General features: G+C 34.8%; 2 protein-coding genes across 3 annotated transcripts; one reads left to right on the top strand and one right to left on the bottom strand.

Moving 5' to 3' along the window:
* Positions 1-156: 156 nt before the first annotated feature.
* Positions 157-8631, bottom strand: c22h18orf54 (chromosome 22 C18orf54 homolog). Of its 2 annotated transcripts, XM_067375844.1 has the most exons (9): positions 8521-8631; positions 7501-7546; positions 5240-5523; positions 3456-4031; positions 2327-2480; positions 1849-1915; positions 1603-1773; positions 1046-1101; positions 157-962 (listed from the first exon to the last, which is right to left on the bottom strand). In XM_067375844.1, the coding sequence occupies exons 3-9, from the start codon at positions 5496-5498 to the stop codon at positions 818-820; spliced, it is 1428 nt and encodes a 475-aa protein (XP_067231945.1). In that variant the 5' UTR covers positions 5499-5523; positions 7501-7546; positions 8521-8631; the 3' UTR covers positions 157-817. The 2 variants fall into 2 exon arrangements, with proteins under 2 accessions (XP_067231945.1, XP_067231944.1); XM_067375843.1 differs by lacking the exon at positions 8521-8631 and having other exon boundaries at positions 7501-7755.
* scarb2c (scavenger receptor class B, member 2c) lies at positions 8629-27165 on the top strand. The gene is made up of 12 exons (XM_067375842.1): positions 8629-8857; positions 9898-10055; positions 10505-10649; positions 10835-11026; positions 13874-13965; positions 14087-14206; positions 15523-15701; positions 15783-15901; positions 19347-19420; positions 22886-22937; positions 23838-23990; positions 25732-27165. The coding sequence occupies exons 1-12, from the start codon at positions 8735-8737 to the stop codon at positions 25768-25770; spliced, it is 1446 nt and encodes a 481-aa protein (XP_067231943.1). The 5' UTR covers positions 8629-8734; the 3' UTR covers positions 25771-27165.

The following is a 27165-nucleotide window of genomic DNA, read 5'->3' as shown; positions in this document are numbered from 1 at the left end:
ATTAATTACTCACCATCATGCCGTTCCACACCTGTAAGACCTTCATTCATCTTCAGAACACAAATTAAGATATTTTTGATCAAAACCAATGGAGAAGGTCTAACAGGTGTGGAACAGCATGAGGGTGAGTAATAAATAGCAGAATTTTCATTTTTGGGTGAACTAACCTTTTAATTTTATGAAGCGAAACTGTTGAACTGTTATAAGCAGTTGAACACGTACAAAAAAGTATTTTCTTCATAGCATGAAGGTTGAACCACTGCAGTCATATAAACTATTTTAATGATGTCTTTAGTAGCATTCTGGGCCTCAAAAGATGACGTTGCTCCCTATGTGTGGATCAGACACCCTCGGATTTCATCAAAAATATCTTAATTTGTGCTCTGAAGATGAAGTCTTACTGGTGTGGAACGACATGAGGGTGAGTAATAAGTGACAAAATTAACCCTTTATGTGTCATAAGTGTATTTTCACACAATTTATAGGGTTGGGAAGAAATAAATACTCACAGATCACATTCAGTTAGCAAAAGAATCAGTGTTTAACCATATTATTGTTCCAGTCAGCGATCAAGACAAAACTAAATGATTGTGCAAGTCAATGACCTAAACATGAACTTTAAACAAACACTGATCTAGCTGAATGTTGCTCATTGCTAATAAAAGCATGTGCCCTTTGAAACAACTTTGCTTGATCATTTATTTACACTTTTTCTCTTTCATGACGTTTTCATGAAAAATAGGTGATAACTTTAAGCAAATTTGATCCATGAAGCATCTCTGTATCTGTAGGATAATAACAGTCTTTGATCTCTGATTCATAAGTGCTTCTTGATTCTGGCACCGTTTGTGATATTAGCTGCTGGTGTGTGCGTACAATCTGTCCCATCATCCTCTGCTCTGGCCTTCCTCTCGTTCATGTCGTCCACAAGTGTTTTCAGTCTGTCCAGGTGATGAAGAGTTCTAAGAAACAGATAAAAGAAGAACGATCAACACCAAATGATGAGAGTAACACTGCTCCACTGAGATCACATGACTCTCCTGACCTCCGTAACGACTCGCCACTTCCCATGACAGTTTCTTCTGTTTCCTCCTGAGGAACCTTAAATACATACAATTAAAAAAGTAAGAGGCTGTGAAAGAATAATGCAGAAAAATACTGCATTAACATGTCGTGATTGGCTGGTCACGACATACAAGAATCAATGGTCTTTATCGTCAGCTACACTAAATGTCGGTTTGTGTGATGAAATTAGGAATATATTGCATGACATACATAGTTTTATGGTGCCTTCTTTGACCTTTTTGCTCCTTTTTAGAGCATAGAGGTACAAAAACTAATTGCAAAATGCAGAAAAGACCAGCACAACTTCCCTTTCATGGTGCCTTTAGCGGAGTGAACTGTGCTTATTTTTGTTTCTGATGGCACAATCATCCTACATAGCATATATATGGGATCTAGTTTTAGAAGTTTGTACATAGACCTCAACACACAAACCTCAAGAACGGTGACGACCAAGAAATGAAAAAAAAAAATCACTAGAAATAATGATAAAACAACAAGAATAGTTTAAATCATTTTTATTGGCCTCGTTTACTGTACCGGCTCCAGTGTTTCTCTCTCCAAGTGTGCAGTGGTTTGGTCTTCACTGGACGCATGTGATTGGCTGATGTTGTGTTCGACGGCCTGTAGGCGGAACAGCATGTGTTTGAGCGCCTCTACTGGACCAGGATGTTTCCTGCTGCTGTATCCTGATGAACAGGAAGCTGCAGACTAGACAAACACTGTCTCATATCAGTACAGTAAAGAGCATCGAGTCTGAATCATAATGACCGTCTCATACTGTACCTTGCTCCTCTGAAGTTCTTCAGGCGGTTGCGGCTCATCTGCGCCACCCACTGGCACTGGAGATTTACTACAGATGATGGGACACATTTTACATTTATACAGTAGTAGATGCTTTATTTTTATTCATGCATTCCCTGGGAATCGAACCCATGGCTAGCATTGGTGTTGCTTTTGAATTACAGACATTTTATTTTTATTTTGGTAACTAATAAGTCAAAGATGGCGGTTTAAAACCGCACATGTGACTAAATATGTAAAAACAACACACAGTATGTAATAATAAACATTTCAAACAGCAGTATGTTGCTATTGTTGTCACATGACCTCTTTACTTTGCATGAAAAATAAGTATCTAAAAATGAATCATGAAAATTTTAACAGGATATGTGTTTCATAGTATTTTCTTCAGTTGGAAGATGATCTTAGTCAAAGATTTTGCTAATAAATAAATAATGAGATTAAATGTGAAATCACTCACAAGGCCACAGGCGGATTGTCCCAGGATCGGTTTGCGTCCAGCGCGTCCTCCGTATCTCCTGAGCTGTTGTGCTCCTTCAGCGGCTCACAGAGACCAAGAGAAGACGAGTTTAACATCTGCTCGGCTCTTAAGATCAGAGAACCAATCTGATCTTCTGAACAGAGCCAAGAACAAGAGAGCAATGAGGGTTTCATCTGAAATGACTTGGAGGAAGTGACGTTATCATGAACTAAAACTAAAAAACATTCTTGTTAATTGAAATGAAATGAATGATTTAATTTCACCAAGTTACCAAGCCAACATTTCATTTAGTTTAAGTTCTACAAGTACTAAAATAGCTTGTACAAAAACTGAAATAAAAATAAAAACTAAATAGAACGGAAAATGTAAAGACTAATTAAAAATATTAATAAATACTGTATTAGTATCAGTGTTATTTTAGTTTTATTATTAATTTGGATGTTTTTTTAAATTTATATTTTTAGTTATATGTTAATTTTAGTTTAAATTTTAGTAATTACATTGTTTTTTTTAAGTATTACTAATTAGATTTAATGTATTTTTATTTCAGTTTTAAATTTTTATTTTTTCCAGTTCATAATTTTAGTGATTCAACTTCAACTTATTTCAGTTTATTGCCAATGCAACATTTCTAATTTTCTTTTAATTTAATTTAATAACTATTATTCATTATTAATTTGATTTCAGCTTTATTGCAATGAACATAAGTGTTTTTAATGGTTTTAGTTAATGATATTACAGCTGATTAGTATATTAATGATAGTAAAAGTATTGTACATGATCATTTAATTGTCATAATCAGGTGAAATATGCCTTTGATATGCCGGTAGTGTTACTCTATTATAATTGAGATACTATTATATTTTTTTATTAATATTTTGAAAAATTTGTTGATTTTTATATTTTCAATTTTAATTTGAAAGTTTTTGTAATTTTGTTGATTTTTTTGTGTTATTTTTACTAGTTTTTGTAAATTTTTAAAATAAATTTTTAGTTTTAGTTATTTTATTATATCAAGTTAAAGTAAATGAAAATGAGTGACAGATGATATACATGAAATATATATTTCGAGTACCAGTTTTTTATGGTTTTAGTGAACTATAATGACCTTTAGTGTCTCTGCTGGACTGTTCCAGCTCTCCGACCCATGAAGGAACTCTGAGAGGACGATCGCTCTGCTGGCCGTCGGACGACACCTCACACTGTCTGAGCCACACCGGGTACTTCAGGTCAGGAACGCTGGTCATGCCCGAAAAATCCATTTCAGATTTCTGGCTGGTCATCCAGCGTGGGAGATCCCTGGATCTGGGTGTGTCGGGTGGATGCGTCTGATTGGCTAGCAGGATGTTAGGAGGAGGAGCTTGGTGACATGATCGCAAGCTGCCCATCAGTAAATTGTCCACAGGCAGAGACTTCCTGCTGGCTGGTGGAACGGGTCGCTGCGCGGAGCGTTTCTGAGTCACTCCGGGCCGCGAGTGCGACCGGGAACTAGAGTTGAAGCTCAATCCCAACGGAAAGCTCCCTGACCGGGAGAGGAGGGCGGAGGTGCGGGTCACAGGGAGAGAGCCGTCATTTGGGAGAGCCAAGAGGTCATCGGTGGTCACACTGAGACGATCGGAGTCTCTCTTCCGGACGGGAATATTCAGGAAGTTCAACTCTCCATCCGTCAAACTCGTCTTCAGGACTGCACGTGTCAATCAAAGCAAATAAAAACACAAGATGTTATGCATGAGATCAAGAGAACAGGCACTGCAGATTCAGAGTTGCTATCGTTAAATGAAACTTAAAATACACTTTCATTAACTGAAATAAGAAACATAAACTGAAATAATATAAATATATATTTGTATATATGTATGTAAGTATATGTCTATATATAATTAGAAATAATATCAAATATCAAATCAGAAATAATCAAATTAGAAATATTGACTTGTCAATTAACTAAAAAAAAAAAGAAAAAAAAAAGCTTAAGTACAAAAAATACTGAAACTACAATTTAAATAAAGATTAATAAAAACTAAATAAGGCAAAAACCACACAATACTAAAACTAAAACAGAAAAATCTAAAAATAAAAAATTAACATTTATTTATATATTATTTATATTAATTTCATTACAAACAAACTAAAATAATTAGAAATGTTGACTTGGCAATTAACTAAAATAAAACAGTACAAAAATTACTGAATCCAAAACTGAAAAAGATTAATAAAAATAAACACTTAAAAATAAAAAAGGCAAAAACACACAATAAAATTACTAAAGCTTAAATTGAGTTTACAATAAAAACACAAATTAAGATTAATATTTATTTATATATTTATAATAATTAAAATACTTAAACCAAACAAGTTAGAAACGTTGACTTGGCAACTAACTGAAATAAAAGAAGTTTAAGTCCTAAATTATATTAATAAAACTAAAAATAAAATAATCATTAAAAACAAAGCTAATAAAAACAACAAAAATGACTAAAGATTAAATTGAAATTATAATGAATAGGGAAAATATAAAAATAAAAATTAATATCTGTTTATATATATTTATAATAATCAAACTTACTAAATTATGCTAATTAGAAATGTTGATAAATATGTTAAGTGCTAAATGACGAAAATTAAAAACGAACTAAATAAACAAAGAAACTAATAAAAGAAAAAAAAACTAAAAATTACTCAAACTAAAATTACAATGGAAAATATAAAAATAAAAAATAATTCAAAATATTAATAAATAATAATATAGTGTTAATAAAAAAATAAGTAGTACATTAATGATACTAAAATAACACTGCTGATCTTAAGGAATATTCCAGATTAAATACAATTTGTCACAGCTGTCTGTGGTGATTTACAGAACTTATGTTGTATATAGAATATAACATTTACCATCTCTGTTCCTGGGATGAGGTTTTGAAAGCTCTTTGGGCAGCTCAAGCCTCCCTGTTGACGTCTCAGAGTCCCGCAGACTCCTCTGGAAATCACAGATGTACGCATCCAGCGCCTCTGACGCAGAGACGTAGCGTTTGTCCTTGTATTTGATGATGGCGACGGGCTCTGGATGGAACGAGCTCTGCAGGCGTCCTGACGTGGCCAGCAGAGACGTGACGCTCGACTCAGGGGACGCCAGGCCCTCTTCAGACGCCATGATCACACGCTCGACTCATAGCGCTCTGCAGAAACAGATCATGGGTTTGGGTTAAATATCTGTAAGATGTGTCATAAACATTCAATTATGCACTTTATAATTCAGGGCTCTCACACCTTTTGTCCAACGAATGCATGTATGGGTCATTGATGAATAAGGTTTTTAAATATGTAAAAAAAATTAATAATTTTGAAGTTTTATTAAGTGTAAACAAAGAGATTGTGCTTTTTATAATCAATTAACACTGATATTGTCAGGTTTTTACAAGATGGACAAAATTTGTCACCAAAAAAGTCATTCAGTTTAACCAAAATTTCAGTTTTACAGAATGACACTTTTGGATATACCGAATTATGATATTTTCAAACAATGCTAACAGGCTGATATCTAGCTAGCAAAAGCACAATCAAACATTTTATATTTAGTACAAGTTTTTAAAATATTACAACATTTTCCATGTTTTATAGCATTTATTACATTTTATTACATTTTAAGATATTTTAATCACAAATGAAATGGCTGTATTGGCCTTTGCACGGTTAAACTGAATGAGTTTTTTAATCCTGAACATTCCAGGATTTTTATCCATATAATGGACTTCAATGGACTCCAAAACGGTTGAAGGTCAAAATGACAGTTTCAGTGCAGCTTCAAAGGGCTTTAAACGATACCAGACGAGGAATACGAGTCTTATCTAGAGGAACGATCACTCATTTTCTAAAAAAAAAATTAAAAATTATATACGTTTTAAACATAAATGCTCATCTTGAACTAGCTCTCTTCTTCTTTTCTATTTGAATTCCAGCAGTGTAGACACTGCTAAGTGTATTACTGCCCTCCACAGGTCAAAGTTTTACTAATTTGTCATATATAATATGCTAGTGCAAGTATATAACAATTAGTTCAAACTTTGACCTGTGGAGGGCAGTAATACATGAGAGCTAGTTCAAGATGAGCATTTATGGTTAAAACGTATATAATTATTTTATTTTTTTTTTAGAAAATGGCCGATCGTTTCTCTAGATTAGACTCTTATTCCTCGTCTGGTATCGTTTAAAGCCCTTTGCAGCTGCACCGAAACTGTAATTTTGACCTTCAACCGTTTGGAGTCCATTGAAGCCCACTATATGGAGAAAAATCCTGGAATGTTTTCATCAAAAACCTTTATTTCTTTTCGACTGAAGAAAGAAAGACATGAACATCTTGGACGACATGGGGGTGAGTAAATGATCAGGAAATTTTAATTTGAAAGTAAACTAATCCTTTAATCACATCTAACATATAAGTATTTGTGTAGCTATATATATATATATATATATATATATATTATATATATATATATTTACAAACTTTTGACTTTTTCTAAAAAATAACAAAAATACAGTACTATAGTAAGTATAAAAAAGTAATCATATAAAACATTTTCTAAAAGTAGATTTCACACATATTCATATTAACTTTGCAAAGTATAAATTAGGTCTTTATGTCATGAAAATATATAGCTGCCTTTTAAATTTTATGATCATGTCCCTCTTATTTGGGGTCTACGGCATCTAAAATTATTGATAACTCCATTAACTAACGATAACTTATATACAGCTATTGAAAAAATTCACTTAACATTGATTTCTGAACTTGGAGTGGTCTCTTAATTTTTTCAATAGCTGTATATTAAATATAAACGATAACTTAGTTTAGTAAGGTAAGTAAAACCTAGTTTAACTGATTCCAGTCCTTTAACAGCTTTGAGTTGATATGTTTGACAGGAGTTTCAGGTTTTTTGGTTTCTGTTGCATAATTTCGACTAGAAATACACCTAATGTAGTTTATTGCTACGTTAATATAACATTAATATCTTAATTAGTTAGTTTGTTTCCTACGTTAATTAGTAAATTTGTCACTGAGCTTGATAAATAAAGACGATCTGATTTTGGACTCAACTGACAATGTTTAAACGTTCGCATTCCCACATCAGAAACCAGTTTACAAAACAGAAACTTACCAGATGAATCCACTGCAGATCCCGAACAGAAACCGAAAGTAATGATCTAATGAAGTAAAAATGATTACAAGAAAACATAAACATACGCGTGTAAACACCCAACAGAAAACTCAAATCACTCAGACAACCGCCAGCGGCACTGCGCATGCGCACTGGATCACGGGATCTTTCTCGAGATATCCTTTGCTCGCTAGCTACTCCACTCTGACGCGTTCTGAGCGAGCTGCGCATGCGTATTGGGTCATATGACCTTTCCTCGAGATGCTCTATGCTCATTAGCTGCTCCACTCAAACAGAATAATAGGATTGATAGGATATCAATGATTATGCGAAAAGTTGTTGATTTATGTCACAGTGCTTCGCATGTATCGCGTTAATATGGAGGTCAATCGAAACTATTTTCATGAGTGAGTGAACATTAGATAGTTCAGACTGAGGGAGTAATACTTTATAAAAATGCCTGATTCACGAGTGGGCGGCGGTTCTTTCGTTTCTCGCTAGAAATAGAATTAGCAGGAAGGAAGGGAAACATTATTAAACGTGTCTCGAAATGGACGTTGTCGCTAGTTGGTCAAAGTTCACTTGTAATATATTTTATAAATTACAAATATATTTTTTATGTTTCCATTTGCACAAATAGCAAAATAAAAACTCCACAATAATGTTTTCATAACTTTAAAAAAGAGAAAAAAAAATAGAGAGCGATTGATAACTGAGAGGAGATAAAGATGTCATTTTCAGCGATAACTATTTTTTGTAATTTGATGCAACGGTAATATAATACTAAGTATAGTGTTATAAATGTACATGCGTGTTTTTTAAAAAATTAAAATATAAAAAAACTGCAGGATTTACGATAGTGATGACCGTTAAAGGTCTGTGGTCACGTGACACTACCCGGACAGCGGTTGAAGCATAAATATTATACGTCTTTTTTTGTAGAGATTTAAATACCGTGTTTTCTTTTAGATGTCATATAATAATCTTTTGAAGTAATATTTTTAAATGTTTGTACTTTACAGATTACAGATATCTCAAATAAGACAAACATCGTCGTGAGCCATCGAGCGCCCCCTGCAGGATCACCGGACTGTGTCTCTTTAGAAACGGCTGTTTTCGGCTCAGTGTGGGTTTCGCTGTCGCTGTGCTGCTGAGTTCCTGACACATGTAAACACTCTCCGTCCGGACCAGCTGCTCTGTCTCTTTGTGCTTCTGTGTCCGAACCGAGCTGATCATGTGGCTCCGGTCCTGCTGTGTTTGGGGCACTGGGTTGATCTGCATTCTGCTGTTAATCGCCGGGATTGCGATGGTTGTGTCGCAAGTCTTTCTGAAGCTCTTAAACAACAGAATAAAGGAGGTCAGTGAGTGTGTGTGTGTGTGTGTGTGTGTGTGTGTGTTCATATGTTCATATGTTTATATGTTTTTCATTCATATCACGTTTATGGTGTTTTTTTATATAGATACTGTGACAAAAATAAACATAGTAGAGATATGTTTTATATAAATAAAACAATATTATATATTATGTTTATATTATAATATAACATATTATAATATATAAATCAATTATTATTATTATTATTAGTAGTAGTAGTAGTAGTAGTATAATTTTCCCCTCACATGGTATTATGAAGATAAATAATAATACATTATAATATTTGATATTATTAAATGTTATTATTAATTTTTATTTTATTATATATGTATATATATATATATATATATATATATATATATATATATATATATATATATATATATATATACATATATATATAATTTATTAAATAATAATATTACATTTATATTATGAAATATAAATATATAAATCCATAGTGTGTGTATCAAACATATTATTATCTTATATGTATTGCAATATAATATGTAATACATATATTTGGATTATCAACTATATTATTATGTATTATGTATTGTAATATAATATGTAATATTTTGTTACGTTAGTATTATGAGTATTAGGATTATTTTTTCGAAATATTCTTATTATGATTTTCTCCACACATGTTATGAAAAAAATCTTATAATATATAATATAATAATTTGTTATAATATGATAGTATATTGTATAATAATATTATATTTTATAAATCAAACATAATATTATGTAAAATATATTATAATATAAGATATGATATATTTTATTAGTATTAGTAGTAGTATTATGATTAAGGAGAGAAATTACATAATACCATGTCCAGAAAATATCTTTTTTTTTTTTTTTTACACACATTTTTGTAAATGTGCACTTTGAATTGTATATTATAAATATATAATATTAAGAAGCTGTCTCTTGTGCCAAAGTAGTTTTATGTGTTTCTCTTCCTAAAATATGAGTAGCTCTGGTAATTTTAACCCACAATTCACTTTCCCTTACAGCAAGTAGTTCTGGAAAATGGTACAGAAGCGTTTTCAGTGTGGCAAAACCCGCCTCCGCCTGTTTACATGCAGTTTTACTTCTTTAATCTGACCAATCCAGAAGAGGTTCTGAACGGAGACAAACCCTCGGTCATAGAGATCGGCCCGTACACGTACAGGTGAGCATGACATGTGACATACAATAGACTGTCTATTCTGCTCATCAAGGCATTTATTTGATCAAAAATACAGAAAAAAATTGTGAAATATTATTAAAATTTAAATATCTGTTTTCTATATGAATATATAGTAAAGTGTAATTTATATCCATTGATCAAAGCTGAATTTTCATCATCATTACTCCAGTCTTCAGTCACATGATACTTCAGAATAATATGCTGATTTGATGCAGTTTCTCCTCCACAAGTTTTATGACACATCAAAAACTGTTCCTAAAAAACGAGTAACAGGCGGCGCCCATGTATCAGCAGCTTCAGGGCTTCAGATCTTAGTATTTATTTATCTGAATCACATGATGTGTTGTTGAAAAGTAGCTCAGTTTCGTGACATTGCTGTTTTCTTTGGTCAATAATAACCAGATCTGAATACTTGAATTTCCTCTTTTTAGGGAGTATCGACCAAAAGAGGATGTGAAATTTATGGACAACGGAACCAGAGTTCAGGCTGTCAATCCAAAAACATACGTGTTTGAGCCTAACATGTCACGCGGCTCTGAGGACGACCTTGTTCGGACGGTCAACATCCCCGCTGTGGTGAGATTATGATTTGACATACTAAAACCACAGAGAAATGAGAGTGTGTCATGTGTTTAACAGGTGGAAAGCATGTCACATTTCACTCCAAAGTCAAAATAACAGTAAGAAAATGATACTTTCCATTAAGAAATGATGTCTGAGATGAGCTGACTCACTGTGTATGTGTGTGTTTTTGACTTCAGACCGTGATGGAGAAATACAAAGATACCTTCTTAGTCAGTCGCATCATCTCTGACCTGATGAAATCCCTGAGCGTCGGCGTGTTCAAGACGTTCAGTGTCGGTGACCTGCTGTGGGGTTACGAAGACCCGCTGCTTAAAGAATTCAAGGTTTTTGAGCCTGCGCTGGACGACCACTTCGGACTTTTCTACAAGGTTAGAGTCATTTGAGGTTTTTAGCATCAGTCAGTAACTGTCCCTACATTAACTGATTTTTAGGTTCAGTATACACAAGCCATCACAAGCGAGGACGACACATTTGCTTACTAAAAAGAAGCTTTAATGCTGTATTATGAAGCAAACTTGCATTCACACTGAAAATTCGCAGCTTTATTATTGAGGTGGGAACTTTATGTGTCTAACGTTATCTATTTTTCAAGAAAGAAATTGCGCACACACACACATGCATTCAGCACCTTTGCCCGCTTAATTTAAAAGAGTTGTTTTTCTTATAAGCCAAAAGCTTCACTGTAGCTACTCTCTCTCTCTCTCTCTCCCTCGCTCAAATTCATTCAGAAAAATTGAATTCTTAAACTAATAACTGTAGATAAAATATCAAACGCAAATTACCTTTATTTTCCGGTCTATATCCGTTCAGTCAGATTTTGTGCTGCAATACAACCATGACACTGACAGCTGTTAACTTATCCATGTTAATCAGGTAATCATGGCCACTCGAGATATATATATATATATATATATATATATATATATATATATATAAATATATATATATATATATATATATATATATATATATATATATATATAAATAATTTTAATAGCACAGCCATTCAGAAACCGAGCATCTACAAACCCGATTTCAAAAAAGTTGGGATTCTGTACAAATTGTGAATAAAAAAGGAATGCAATAATTTACAAATCTCATAAACTTATATTTTATTCACAATAGAATATAGATAACATATCAAATGTTGAAAGTGAGACATTTTGAAATCTCATGCCAAATATGGGCTCATTTTGGATTTCATGAGAGCTACACATTCCAAAAAAGTTGGGACAGGTAGCAATAAGGGGCCGGAAAAGTTAAATGTACATATAAGGAACAGCTGGAGGACCAATTTGCAACTTATTAGGTCAATTGGCAACATGATTGGGTATAAAAAGCCTCTCAGAGTGGCAGTGTCTCTCAGAAGTCAAGATGGACAGGAGATCATCAATTCCCCCAATGCTGCGGCGAAAAATAGTGGAGCAATATCTGAAAAGTTTGAAGTTATCATCATCTACAGTGCTTATCATCCAAAGATTCAGAGAATCTGGAACAATCTCTGTGCGTAAGGGTCAAGGCCGGAAAACCATAATGAATGCCCGTGATCTTCGGCCCTTACACGGCACTGCATCACATACAGGAATGCTACTGTAATGGAAATCACAACATGGACTCAGGAATACTTCCAGAAAACATTGTCGGTGAACACAATCCACCGTGCCATTCGCCGTTTCTGGCTAAAACTCTATAGGTCAAAAAAGAAGCCTAAACATGATCCAGAAGCGCAGGCGTTTTCTCTGGGCCAAGGTTAATTTAAAATGGACTGTGGCAAAGTGGAAAACTGTTCTGTGGTCAGAAAATCAAAATTTGAAGTTCTTTTTGGAAAACTGGGACACCATGTCATCCGGACAAAAGAGGACAAGGACAACCCAAGTTGTTATCAGCGCTCAGTTCAGAAGCCTGCATCTCTGATGGTATGGGGTTGCATGAGTGCGTGTGGCATGGGCAGCTTACACATCTGGAAAGGCACCATCAATGCTGAAAGGTATATCCAAGTTCTAGAAGTTCTGCTCCCATCCAGACGTCGTCTCTTTCAGGGAAGACCTTGCATTTTCCAACATGACAATGCCAGACCACAAACTGCATCAATTACAACATCATGGCTGCGTAGAAGAAGGATCCGGGTACTGAAATGGCCAGCCTGCAGTCCAGATCTTTCACCCATAGAAAACATTTGGTGCATCATAAAGAGGAAGATGCGACAAAGAAGACCTAAGACAGTTGAGCAACTAGAAGCCTGTATTAGACAAGAATGGGACAACATTCCTATTCCTAAACTTGAGCAACTTGTCTCCTCAGTCCCCAGACGTTTGCAGACTGTTATAAAAAGAAGAGGGGATGCCACACAGTGGTAAACATGGCCTTGTCCCAACTTTTTTGAGATGTGTTGATGCCATGAAATTTAAAATCAACTTATTTTTCCCTTAAAATGATACATTTTCTCAGTTTAAACATTTGATATGTCATCTATGTTGTATTCTGAATAAAATATTGAAATTTGAAACTTCCACATCATTGCATTCTGTTTTTATTCACAATTTGTACAGTGTCCCAACTTTTCTGGAATCAGGTTTGAACTATGTGCATGTAAAACTATCAGTGATGATCATTTTGGGGCAGGAAGTAATGTAAACACAGATATCGGATACCAGTCGCGTCTACAGTTAATGTAAACACACTGTCCAAAAAAATCGGAAATGGTCAAAAGATCGGATCTGTGCAGTAAGACTTGCAGTGTAAATGCAGCCAATGAGCCTCAGCCGCCCATGACCCTGTCGCCGGGTCACCACTGTTCCTTCCTTGGAGCACTTTAGATAGATACTGACCACTGCAGACCGGGAACACCCCACAAGAGCTGCAGTTTTGGAGATGCTCTGACCCAGTCGTCTAGCCATCACAATTTGGTCCTTGTCAAACTCGCTCAAATCCTTACACTTGCCCATTTTTCCTGCTTCTACCACATCAACTTTGAGGATAAAATGTTCCCTTGCTGCCTAATATATCCACCCACTCACAGGTGCCGTGATGAAGAGATGATCAGTGTTACTCACTTCACCTGTCAGTGCTCATAATGTTATGCCTGATGTTGTGCATTATGTTGCTATTGAAGATTCAGTTTCAGTCGATGGCTAATCAAAGCAGCTGATATTTGTGTTTCTCTGTTTAGTTCATCCGTTAACTGTTTAATTCTCATGTCATTGATTATGTTTCAGAAAAATGGCACAAATGACGGTGATTATGTGTTCTTCACGGGGAAGAAGAATTATCAGGACTTTGCTCGTATAAACGAGTGGAACGGACAGAGGTAAAATCAGCAGAAAACTCGTTTTATCTCCAGAAGATTCATGAATGGATTTCAAACGAGCTGCACAATCAGCATGTGCTGAGAGAAAATTGAATTATGGATTATTTGCTCTGTTTGTCAGTTCATTAAACTGGTGGAGTTCAGACGAGTGTAACATGATCAACGGCACAGACGGAGCGTCTTTCCATCCAATCATCACGAAAACTGAGAAACTCTACATATTCTCCTCTGATCTGTGCAGGTGAGGATTTCAACATTTCTACAGTGAAATACTGTTAGTATTTAGCATTAACATACACCACCGTTCAAATGTTTGGCGTCCATAAAGATTTTTTTTGAGAGAAATTAATACTTTTATTCAATAAGGACACATTAAATTGATCAGACAAAAGACATTTATAATTCTACAAAATATTTTCTATTTATATAAATGCTGATCTTTTGAACTTTCTATTCATCAAAGAATCCTGAAAAATAAAATGTATCATGGCTTCCAAAAAAATATGAACTGTTTTCAACATTGATAATAATCAGAAATGTTTCATGAGCATCAAATCATCATATTAGAATGATTTCTGAAGGATCATGTGACACTGAAGACTGGAGTAATGATGCTGAAAATTCAGCTTTGATCACTGGATATAAATTACACTTTACTGTATATTCACATAGAAAACAGCTGTTTAAATTGCAAAAATATTTTACAATTTTTACTGTAATAACTATTTTTTTTTAATTTTTTTACTGTATTAACTGTTTGATTAACTAAATGCAGCCTTGGTGAGCAGAAGAGAAAAATTTAAACGATCTAACCCCAAAAATTTGAACAGTTGGGTATATGATAATACTATTACTATTAATATGTGATCTTATTCTTAATCTTAAATGATATATGGTTAATATAATAATATGATGAATATTAATATATGATTATATACACTTCTGTATATAGATTTACATTTAATTTAGCTTATTATTAACTTATTAAAAATATTTAATATTCATATTAGTTTGCCAAATCATGAATAAAAATAGACATATTATATTATTGAATTTTTTTATTGCAAATTTTCTAGAAGTGATTAATAATAGTTGCTGAGCTGTTTAGAAATGCTCTTATTGATTCAGTATTGATCATATTGGGTCTGAACATGTGACCCCTTACACTGGTTTATCTGAAAGGTCTTTGCATCAGAAAAGGTTTTTGTGTCACCAAGCGTTTTTCCTAAATAAGTGATTTTTAATCTGTCATGTATATAGGTCAAATGTGAGTCGGTCTTCATGTGGTTTGAATCAGAATCAGCTGATCACAAGCACAACTATTCAGCAGTTTACAGAAGTGATTACTAAACATAAAAATGTGTTACATCACAGGAACAGAAACAATCCTTTAGCCGGAACCATGTTAAAGTTTATAGGGTAATTATAGTGACAGACAAAGCCAATAAAAATATGAGAAGTAGGTCAAACTGAAACACATCTGACTCTTTCCTTGTTTGAGTGAAATGAATTGGAAAACAATTCTAGTGCTAATTAATTTCAGTTTTGTGTTGACAGGTCCATTTATGCTCTGTACGAGTCTGACGTGAGCGTTCAAGGGGTTCCTGGTTTCCGTTTTGTTCCACCCAGCGAGGTTTTCGCTAATCTTACGATTAACCCAGATAACGCAGGTTTCTGTGTGCCGGCCGGTAACTGTCTCGGCTCCGGCCTCCTCAACGCCAGTGTGTGTAAAGAAGGTCAGTGTAAATGTTGTTTGTGACAGAACAGATGCTGGACGGCCCGCTGACGCCTGTGTGTGTGTGTGTGTCTCCTCTCAGGTGCGCCCATCATCATGTCCTCCCCTCACTTCTACCAGGCAGATGACAAGTTTGTCCAGGATGTTTTCGGGATGAATCCCAAGAAGGAGGAGCACGAGACGGTCATTGACATCAACCCGGTACGTATGTTTAGCCACCCTGAAAACCTCTGTCACATACAAACCTGCTGCACGCTCACATATGGGAAATAAAGGTGTATGGATGGATGGATGGATGGATGCATATGGATGGGTGGGTGGGTGGGTGGGTGTATGGATGGATGGATAAATATAGATGGTTGATGGATGGGTCAGTGGATGGATGATCATTTGGTGGATGAATATGGATGGATGGATGATAGGTCGGTGGGTTGTTGGATGGATAGATGGATGGTTTGATTGATGGATAAATGGATGGATGATGGATGGGTGTATGGATGATGGATGATGGATGGATGGATGGATGGATGGATGGATGGATGGATGAATGGATGGATGGATGGGTGGTCGGTGGATTGATGGATGGATTGATTGATGGGTTGGTGGATGAAGATGGATGGACGGACGGATGGATGGATGGATGGATGATAGATAAATGATGTATGGATGGATGGATGATAGGTCGGTGGGTTGTTGGATTGATGAATGGATTGATGGATTGATGGATTGATTGATGGGTGGATGGATGGATGGGTGGATGGATGGATGGGTGTATGGATGATGGATGGGTGGGTCGGTCGGTGGATTGATGGATGGATTGATTGATGGGTTAGTGGATGAATATGGATGGGTGGATGGATGGATGGATGGATGATAGGTGGATGGGTGTATGGATGATGGATAAATGATGTATGGATGGATGGATGATAGGTGGGTGGGTTGTTGGATGGATTGATGGATGGATGGATGGATGGATGATAGATGGATGGGTGTATGGATGATGGATAAATGATGTATGGATGGATGGATGATAGGTGGGTGGGTTGTTGGATGGATTGATGGATGGATGGATGGATGGATGATAGATGGATGGGTGTATGGATGATGGATAAATGATGTATGGATGGATGGATGATAGGTGGGTGGGTTGTTTGATGGATGAATGGATGGATAATGGATGGATGGATGGATGGGTGGGTGATGAATATGGAAGGATGGATGGGTGGATTGATGATTATTTACTCAGAAATAATTAAATTAGTTGTCTTCACAATATCATACATCATATTTTTCTCAGACACTATTTCTTAACATGAAAATACATAGATGCCTTTATTAGTGTTCATATATCTGCACTTCCATAAGAGGGCGTCAGCGCACCACACTCAGGCCTCCGTGTTAAAGTAGACACTCTTTCATCATTAAACTCACGTTTTCACATGACAGCAGTGCCTCAGATCCAGAGCGAGTGAGTGAATGAATTAATGAATGAATGAATAACAGTATTTGTGAATTTATGAGTTACTGACAGAACAAACAAACATGTTACATGAGTCACTCACTGATAAACTGATCATGTTTGGATGAGGTTATCTGATTTCCCAGTTAGTCCAGAGGCATCCCACTTCCCGACAGGTAGTTAGTCATTAAACAGGTGGGAGGTTTGGTTGGTTTGTGTGCTGTGGGAGTTTAGTTTTATGAGTCCTTGTGCTGCAGGATTGGGATCGACACGGATCAACAGGATAAAGTTTGCTGTAGGTGTGTTTTATGGTGTTTGTGTAGGTTCACTTGGAACAGATTCAACCCTATATTATCTGGCAGTAACATGGTACAGTAACAGTATCAGAGGGTAAAACAGCTGTGGTAAAGAATCATTACCATATTTTCTGTTGTTGTATTCGCTCTTCACTTGAGGATAGAGGTTAGGCTCCGGTTTGTGTTAATGCAGGTGCATGTCATGCAGTGTCTTCTCATATCAGTACCCATCATGCCTTTTGCACACGGCACACGCGTGATGGTAGCATCTTTCACCCCAGTGTGGGTGAAATGTTTTTAAGTGGGTCGCAGATGTGTGTCTGTGTTTGAGTGTTCACACTTTCCATCATCACCATGAGATCAAACTGCTGACCATCAGAATCCATACGTTCTTTAAAGCTCCTGATCTTGTGAACGATCCATCAGTTCACGATAACCTAAAGAAAATACATGTTTGTCTTGGTGACCTTGGCTGACTTTTTTTTTTTCTTGTCATTGTCTAGAGCAGGGATTCCCAAACTTAAAGGGATAGTTCACCCAAAAATGAAAATTTGAGGTTTATCTGCTTACCCCCAGTGCATCCAAGATGTAGGTGACTTTTTTTCTTCAGTCGAACGCAAATTATGATTTTTAACTGCAACCGCTGCCGTCTGTCATTCAAATAATTGCAGTAGATGGGAACTTCAACTATAAGAGTGAATAAAACTTGCTTAGACAAATCCAAATTAAACCCTGCGGCTCGTGACGACACATTAATGTCCTAAGACACGAAACGATCGGTTTGTGCGAGAAACCGAACAGTATTTATATAATTTTTTACCTCTAATACACCACTATGTCCAACTTCGTTCAGCTTCCTGTTAGTGAGGTCTGATCGCGCTCTGACAACGGAAGTGATGTCTCGCGCTCATTGAAGTATATGGGCGAGACATCACTTCCGTCATCACAACGCGTTTTTTACCTCACTAACAGGAAGCTGAACGAAGTTGGACATAGTGGTGTATTAGAGGTAAAAATTATATAAATAATGTTCGGTTTCTCGCACAAACCGATCGTTTCGTGTCTTAGGACATTAATGTGTCGTCACGAGCCGCAGGGTTTCATTTTGATTTGTCTAAGCAAGTTTTATTCACTCTTATAGATGAAGTTCCCATCCACTGCTATTATTTGACTGACAGACGGCAGCGGTTGCAGTTAAAAATCATCATTTGTGATCGACTGAAGAAAAAATGTCACCTACATCTTGGATGCACTGGGGGTAAGCAGATAAACATCAAATTTTCATTTTTGGGTGAACTATCCCTTTAAATATTTCAGTAATTCAACAACATATTCACATGATTATGGTTCTTTGATGCTGGTTAATGTTGGTCAAAACAAAATAAAAAAGGTATGAATATATTTTAATATTTTATAAGTATTTTTTTATTAATAATAATGATTATTATTATTTATTTTTATTGTACATGGTTGTGATTTCATAAATTTTTGGTGTATTATTGTTTATTTTTAAATTATTTATTTTACTTATACATTTTTATGATTTAATACATTTTTAGTTAGTGTTTCAATTGAATGGGTTTTATTTTAAAACCATTTTAATTTAAATTTTTTAAGATTTATTTAATTTTAGTAAGTATTTTATTTTGATAGTTTTTATTTAAGAATTATTTATTTTAATCTTAAATATTTTTGGATTGTTTTATTTAATGGCTTTTATTTTAAAATAATTTATTCATTTAAATTTTATATTTACAATCTATTACAATCTGATTACCTCTTCATAAACTCACAAGCCTTGTATTGAATAATGTGAAGGAGTTGTCGAATAGCGATTTATTGGTTGTTTGAGGGAATCTCATGTTGATTTGGTGTGTGTTTGTGTTCTCAGCTCACGGGACTCTTGCTTCGGGGAGCGAAGCGTGTTCAGGTGAACGTCTACCTGCATCAGATCCCAACGTTCAGGTGAGGAAGAGTCTGATCACAAACCATCATGATAGTGAGTTTAGCATGAACTGCTCACATTTCCTTCAGAAAATCGAGAAAGGCAGTGGCTTCACACACTCCTCATAAACATTTGCAGGTTTTTGAGATATTGGAACAGACCAAATTCAAGTGGTAAACAAATAGAAACTTTTAAGGAAAAGTTACAAAGATAAAATACTTACAGTGACCTGGTTTTATGTTTCATATTCTTTTCCATAGTAGTTTCGGTGAAATGTCATTTGCTGGTGTGTTGAGCATCAGTAGTGTAATACTTAGTTTAGAAAATAGTCAGGCACAGCATTGATTTAGTTATTCAAACGTAAGACGGCATAAAAAATAAATAAAGACGTACCTCACTATTAGTTCAATTCGACCATCAGTTTTCAAACTTTTATGTGAAAAAAAGCTTCAAAATTTAAATATTGCACTTTAGTTAGATTAATTGAATAAAATGTGAGTTCAAGTGTGCTGAAATCATTGATCTTGCGCTGCACTGACTGACAGCTGCTGTGATTATAAAGAGAGAGCGGCGCTCGCTTTCTGTGTCATTCATTCACAAGAAAAGTTATTGTTTTTCATGAGATTTTTTGAGTATTTCATACTTCACATTGACAAAATGTTTTTTTAAACCTAGTTATTTTATAATGTTTAATATTTAATCAAAAAGAAGTGAAAATCAATTAGAGGAAATGGCTGATATATGCGCAAATAAATGCTACTCTGCCGCCACCTGCTGGTTAAAGTGGTAATTATTGTCTTTTTTATTTTTAAATAAGTGTTTTCTATCAAATTTTGAATTTCCTACATTTTGAAACATTCGGTTTTACAATGAGGACAATCTCAGAAGGATGAACAAATAATGTTTGTGGTCATCACATTAAAAACATTCCCATTAGCTTCGTCTTTATTGCAATCAATAAAACTGTTTTATTGGCAAATTAGATAAATGTGATAACTGCATTAAAATATGAATACAACATTAAAAAGTCAACCACTGATGGTTTTGTGTCGACGTACAGCGAGTACAGAAGTACCTCATAATGCTTTTTTGACTATTATCTTTCATGCAATGTGTGATAAAACTGCTTTTGAGTGTAAAATGCTGTTAAATGGGGTGTATCCAATAATAAATATTTGATTCTGAATGAGTTGTCAGTAATTCCAGTCTCACCTTCTGCTGAATCTATGTAGATTTGTAACTAATTTGCAAAATGGCCACCTACAGTCTTCATTGGCTGAACAGCGTCTCTTTGCCCCGCGTCAATCACTGTAGTTGGTTGGTGTTGTTCATGTCAAGAAGACGTTGTTTTCCACTTCGATGAGATTGATACGGTAAAACTGTTACTGTTCGTATCACTGTGAATCAAGAGCTGAGATTCAGATATGGTAATGAGCATTTGGTTTCTGACCAATCACAGCAGACTGGGCCATCTGACCAATCAGAGCAGAGCAGCTCTCAGAAAGGCGGGGTTTAGAGAGACTGAATCTTCAAACGAATTGTTTCAGACTCTTTGAGAAATGAGCTGATGTGTGTTGGACATTATGAGAAAATGAAAGCATTTTTTGACCTCTGATGAATGTAAATCTATTGTATGAGACTTCTTTAAAAATAGCATAATAGGGCTCTTAAATTTGATTGACACTCTTTTGCTGTTTCCAATCAAATGCAACAAGTTTGATCAATGTAAAACTGAGCTCAGAGGGATTATTTTTAGCTCCAGAACTACTTTTGATTGATTGAGTAACACATGTTTGTAAGGTTACATGAGCTCCAGTAAACCTCATACATTACATAATCCTCTCATGAACCCTGACCTGAAGTAGGTCACTCCAGCTGTAATGATTGACAGCTGCTCGTTAAAGCCGATCAGAGTTATTTTAGGACATGAATAGTGTTACAGAGCGAGCGGATCACTTTCAGAGTCCGTTTGGGGTCCGATGACGTGACCGAAGAAAGATTTCCCACTCTCCCGACAGCTTGTTGGCGTGGTTTTGAAATGTGATATATCTGAGAGCCAAGCAGATAAATCATCCTCATGAGCGTGTGAACGGAAAACATCTCTGCTCATCTATAATTATCAGCCTGACACGTGGACGTGAACCAACTTCCCGCTGTCCCGCCGATCTGATAATGTTCATCTCAGAGGGCTTTCTTGGAGGGATCCTTGTTTCCATCCGCCTGTTTTTATGTGTATTTTGGGATAAAAAATGGTGGATGGAAATGTCAAGATGTGCAGAAAAAACTTGAGGCGGATCTTTTTTTATCTGATAAGAATACACGCACATCAACTACGATGTACTGAACAAATCCCTCAAAAATTAATGTGACTTTGCCTCATCAGAGGATGTGATTGGATAACTGGACTAACCAGCAGACCAATCGCATCGCAGCATCTCAGATGTTGTTTTGGTGGTTCTGAAACATCTGAGTCAGAGTCTGTCATCAGAATGATTTGGTTTAATTTCCTCCAGAGGCGTCTCACACGATTGTGCTCACAACTTACGTTTTTATTACCTATATTTTGCACCAGTTTCGCAGGAAGTGATGATTTTGTTCTCTTGAACACATGGGATGGAAACGCTGCTTTATTCACAAATGTTTTATGTGATATTCCAATTTCGCTCACAAGTTAAATTCACAACTTTTAATGGAAACATCGCTGGTGTTCATTAATATTTTGAATTAACTTTTATATCTTATATCTAGGTTATATCTTATATCTATTTTTATATCTAGGTTTAATTGATTTTGATGGATTTTATTTTAAAATTATTTATTTGTTTTATACATTTTTATGATTTATTTAATTTTTAGTGTTTAATTTTGGTGGATTTTATTTTAAAAATAATATTTATTTTATTTTACACTTTTATGATTTAATTAATTTTTATAAGTGTCTTGGTGTTTTTTTATTTTTATATGATTTGTTTATTTTTATAAAAAAAATATGATTAATTTTAGTAAGTGTTTTATTTTGATGTTTTTTATTTAATTTTTTTTTTTTTTTTACATATTTATCATTTAATTTCAATGAGTTTTATTTTGATGGCTTTTATTTTCAAATTATTTATTTTAATTTTACATTTACAGTCTTTTTCAATCTAATTCAACTCACAAACCTAGTATTGAATAAAGTTAACGAGTTGTCAAATAGCAATTTATTTCATTTCATGTATTTCAGTTTTAGTTTTTATTTATTTCCAGTTATTGATTTTGCCGCTTATTTCACTTTCTAATTTTCATTTAGTTTAAGTTTTTTCAACTAATATTAATATTTTATTTTATTTCATCTTTATTTCAGTTAACAGAAATGTTTTTAATAGGTTTAGTGAACGATAGTAACGCTGACATGTGTCTGTCAAATATTGCATTCATCTCAGATGTCTAAACATCTTCACACACTCTTAATTACCAAAATCATATGTTCTTCTTTTGGTTTGCAGTGAAACTGGGAAAATCCGGACGCTGGTGTTTCCAGTGATGTACCTTAATGAGGTAAAGTTTTACAAAATCACCATCAATATCTTATCACAAGACGTTTTTAGGATGTTGAGGTTGTTTACATGTTAAATCCGATTTTTCGACATGAGGATCTGAGTCCGTCCCGCTGGATGATTTTAACACTCCAGACGGATTATCAAGCACTTCAGAGCTTCAGAAGAAGAACTCTTCCTGGATGCTTATCTCAGTTTATCTGTGCTTTGAACTCTTGTTTGTGTATCAAAACTGAAGCTGGAAGCATTGGCTTCACTTCCCAGGAGAACCGGGTGCTCAGGCCAGACATTTAGAGATGTTTTCCTCACTGTTGCTTTGTTGAGATGCAAAATTAGGACAGGGTGAAAGGTGTAATGGACAGAGCAACCAAACATGATGCAAAATATTTACTTAATATTTACTTTTGAATGACACAAGCCATGGAAGATTAAAGGAGACACAGAGATTCAAGGTTGCATCAGTTTGATTTGGTTGACCAACTTGACTCATTACTTAAACTCACATGAGTTTAAAATGAAAGATATAAACCATTTTGTCTGTTTTATATATAATATAACATGACTCTCCTGCTTCTCCTTCCACACCGATAAAAGGAAACACGATATTGTGCATTTGATGGCATTTCTTTAAGCGCTTAACTTTTCCTAATTTTGACGGCAAAATGTGATCGTAATTAAATCTACATAATTATTGCGGTTACGTCAAATGTTCAGATGTTTAATCAGAAATCACAACAGGCCTAAACTCAATACTGTCGATGGTGATATGAACTTATTGAAGTTATTTTTGAGTTTTAATGAGTTCACATATCAGACAGGATGTAGCGCAGAGCAACAAAGCAGGAAATATGAAAGTGTCTGTCTCTTCTTATCTACTAAACACTGTCATCCTGTTTTCCAGAGCGTGGTTATTGATGAGGAATCTGCCAAGAAGCTGCAAGTGGTGGTTAATGAGGCTAACGTGATCATCAACATCCCCTTCATAGTGATCAGTGTAGGCATCTTACTGGGCGTGATCTTCATCGTGCTCGTGTGCCGACAGCAGGTGCCAGAGGTGAGGCGCTCACATTACTGATACATCTGTGGTGTCACTTCCTGTGTTGTCATTGTTTACTAAAACTGTCATTGAAATAAAGCTGCAATAAAATAAATAAATAAATAAATATTGGAGTAGGTTTTACAAGAAAACCTTTGTAATTGTTTTTGAAACTTACTAGCAATTTTTGAGTGAAAAGTCTGAGTGTTTCTATGCCAAATTATTTTTAGTGTAACTGAAATAAGTTGCAATACTAAAATTATTACCTGAAATAAGCTGTGTATGGAAGAGCTTCTGTGCTCCAATTGGTCAATGTCACAAATTGTGGAGGGCCGAAAAAAAAAGAGAAACATTCTAGTCCATTATGACACTATACAAGATGAAACATTATCGATTATCGCCTATTGTTGTTTACAAATCACTATGACAGGGTTCAAAGTTGAATTTATAGGATTAGTTCACTTCAGAATTAAAAATCCTGGAATGTTTTCATCAAAAACCTTCATTTCTTTTCGACTGAAGAAAGAAAGACAAACATCTTGGATGACAAATTATCAGGACATTTTAATTCAAAAGTGAACTAATCCTTTAAGTCCCGGAAAACCGTCGAAAACAGCCATATTTATGCAAAGGTACTTAAAGTGTTTGAATTATTGAAAGACAATGTATGAAATTAGTGTTTAATTTTTATAACAATCATTTCACACTAAATTAACACTGCTGCCCGTCTGATATGTCTGAGCCATTTCGCATGGCTATGACTGTGATATTGTTCATTTATTTCCAAGTATAAGATACAGCTTTCATTTTTCAGGTCAATCATATATTAATGGGAAAAAAAAAACATTTGAGGAAAGCGATATCTTTGTCATAGTATCCTTTCCCATGACTGACAGCACTGGTCAATGGATTGATCTCTATGAAGCGAAGCGTCTGATTTAGATTCACTCTTTGCTTGTTGGCTACACCTTATTAGGTGTTGTTCAGAGTTAAAATAACTTCCTTGCATACAACCTTGCAGAATGAATCAGCGTTTTTTAATGAAAAGTCACTCTCTTGGCGCACTTGCTAGCACCTACTCTGAAGTCATTGATAAACCCCAGAAACCTTTCTCAATACCAAGTACGCAAACATTGTGATACAAAATATTATCTTTTACATTATATCTGTAATTTGATTAAAAATATTTTTAGTGCGAACAAGTCATTGCAGTATCATTTGCAATTAGTTGCAATGAAATGCTTTTCATTTTACAAATGGAATTTTCTTCTGTTATTACATCTTTTAATAAGAATTGAAGAAGCCTTCTTTCTATTTGCTCTTCTATGCACTGAAAATTGTAGGGCTTGATTAATGTTCCCATACTTAAATTTGCATATATTTTGCATGTGCTGCACTTTATTTGTGCCATTATTTTTTTATTATTTATTTCTTTTTAGAATTTAAAAGATAATAAAGACAAGTTTGCTAAGTTAGATCTCTGATTGTAGTCTGTGAAAACCCCAAAAGTAGTGCTTGAAAAGTACTTAAATTTTACAGTACCTAACAAAGGATTGTGCCAAAATCAGGCTGATATTGTGTAGTATGAACCCATCATAACAGTGTGATATTCTAAAAAAATACACAAATATTGGGTAAAATTGTCCAGTTTTAATTAGATCCATCCATTTCCTTACTGCAATGCTTTCTGGAATTGCATTTGTCCATAAAGACAACATACACTGCCTTTGCTGTATATTAAAGCCTTTGTGTTTTTCAGAGCACTGTGGATGAGCGGCAGCCCCTGATTTCATCATAAACTCACCATAAACTGGAGGACATCATGATGAACTAACATTCGTTTAGACTTCGAGGTTGATTTCATTTTCACACGGCGAGAGTCAAAGGTTGAAGGAGCAGAGATTGATGCATCAGACGGCTCAAAGTGCAAAGTTTGCCTCAGGTCAGCCTGGCTGTTGGATCCATCGCCCAGGACGTGTTTTTAATGCCATTTAAAGCTTTTAGTGACTGAGTGTCATGGAACCCCCCAAAAAATGTGCAGGTGCCTCAAAATTAGCCAGAATGAGTTTTATGTTATGAAAAAAATGAGAAAACACTACTGAAGTGACAGCAGATGTGATGCAACACGTTACACATCACAGGTCGAGATATTGTAAACATCACCATCGACATCAGCTGTATTATTAATGCACTTATGCAATTCTTTAATGACAGCCATGAGCTCATCTGGCAAATAAACTGACAGTGATGCCAATTTCAGCACTAATGTAAGGTATCGTCTGTGGATTTAGTCAATAACGTTCAGGATCATTATGTGTTTCAAAATTCTGTTGCTGACCAAATTGCCACTATATTTGATTTGAAGCAGTGATGTATTTGCACTAAGTTTGTCTCCTCTTCTGCCATATTAAGTGATTTTCTTTGATGCAAACCAATTTTGATGTTTTTTAGACTCAATTATTAACCTGTATATATAATAAACTGGTACAGTGAGAGACTTTGCCACTAAAAGTATGAGCTTGATCACTGATTTGAACTCTGAAATAAGTGTTCAGTGTAAAGAGTTTCATAGCTTCAGTATTACTACAGCATTGAGAAGGTTCAGCTTGAACTCAATAACCGTCTCAAAATGTTCAATATTCATTTAATTCGTGCACTGATCAGTCAGAGATGCCTTGTTTTTATCTGATGTCTATTAAACCTCATGTCCAGCATGGTTCATTTTGTCTTTTATTTTTGTAGTGCATAATGTTCAGGTGTTTGGTGGCTGGAGGTTATGGTGTATTTTAGGTTTGAAAAGGGACGAGGGTGACTAGTTGTTTATTTCTGGTGAAGTTAACAATATTACAACATAATGCCTGAAACCGTGGTCTGATTTCAGTTTCACTTCAACCGTAAACGTGCAACAGTGACTGTTGTTTACTGGGAGAACTTTTCCCTGGGTGGAAATATTAATTAAAGCTCATAGTAATTATATATTGTGAAATGTGCTTATGAATAAAGAGCAAGTGATGAAGACAGCAACAGCTGTTTTAGGTTTTAAAAAAGAAATGTTAATGATTCAGTTTTTAAAATTATTTTTTTTTATCAATTTATTTCATGTGAGCATTTTTAGTTTATGTTTTTCTTTAAAAAAATGTATTGCACTATCAATGTAACAAGATATTGAGACAAACAATAAAACATTTTAACA

This window comes from Chanodichthys erythropterus, chromosome 22 (assembly GCF_024489055.1).
Source record: "Chanodichthys erythropterus isolate Z2021 chromosome 22, ASM2448905v1, whole genome shotgun sequence".
Lineage (NCBI taxonomy): Eukaryota > Metazoa > Chordata > Actinopteri > Cypriniformes > Xenocyprididae > Chanodichthys > Chanodichthys erythropterus.
This window is presented reverse-complemented; position numbering and strand designations above follow the sequence as displayed.

What these genes read in the sequence shown, in the direction of transcription:
- c22h18orf54 (XM_067375844.1), bottom strand. Translation starts at nt 5,498, where the DNA reads ATGGCGTCTGAAGAGGGCCTGGCGTCCCCTGAGTCGAGCGTCACGTCT. An exon ending in TCATCCCAGGAACAGAGATG is followed by an intron (nt 4,032 to 5,239) that starts GTAAATGTTATA and finishes TGACACGTGCAG; the next exon opens with TCCTGAAGACGAGTTTGACG. An exon ending in AGTGGCGAGTCGTTACGGAG is followed by an intron (nt 963 to 1,045) that starts GTCAGGAGAGTC and finishes TCTGTTTCTTAG; the next exon opens with AACTCTTCATCACCTGGACA.
- scarb2c (XM_067375842.1), top strand. Translation starts at nt 8,735, where the DNA reads ATGTGGCTCCGGTCCTGCTGTGTTTGGGGCACTGGGTTGATCTGCATT. An exon ending in CGGTCAACATCCCCGCTGTG is followed by an intron (nt 10,650 to 10,834) that starts GTGAGATTATGA and finishes TTTTGACTTCAG; the next exon opens with ACCGTGATGGAGAAATACAA. An exon ending in CATCAGATCCCAACGTTCAG is followed by an intron (nt 19,421 to 22,885) that starts GTGAGGAAGAGT and finishes TTTGGTTTGCAG; the next exon opens with TGAAACTGGGAAAATCCGGA.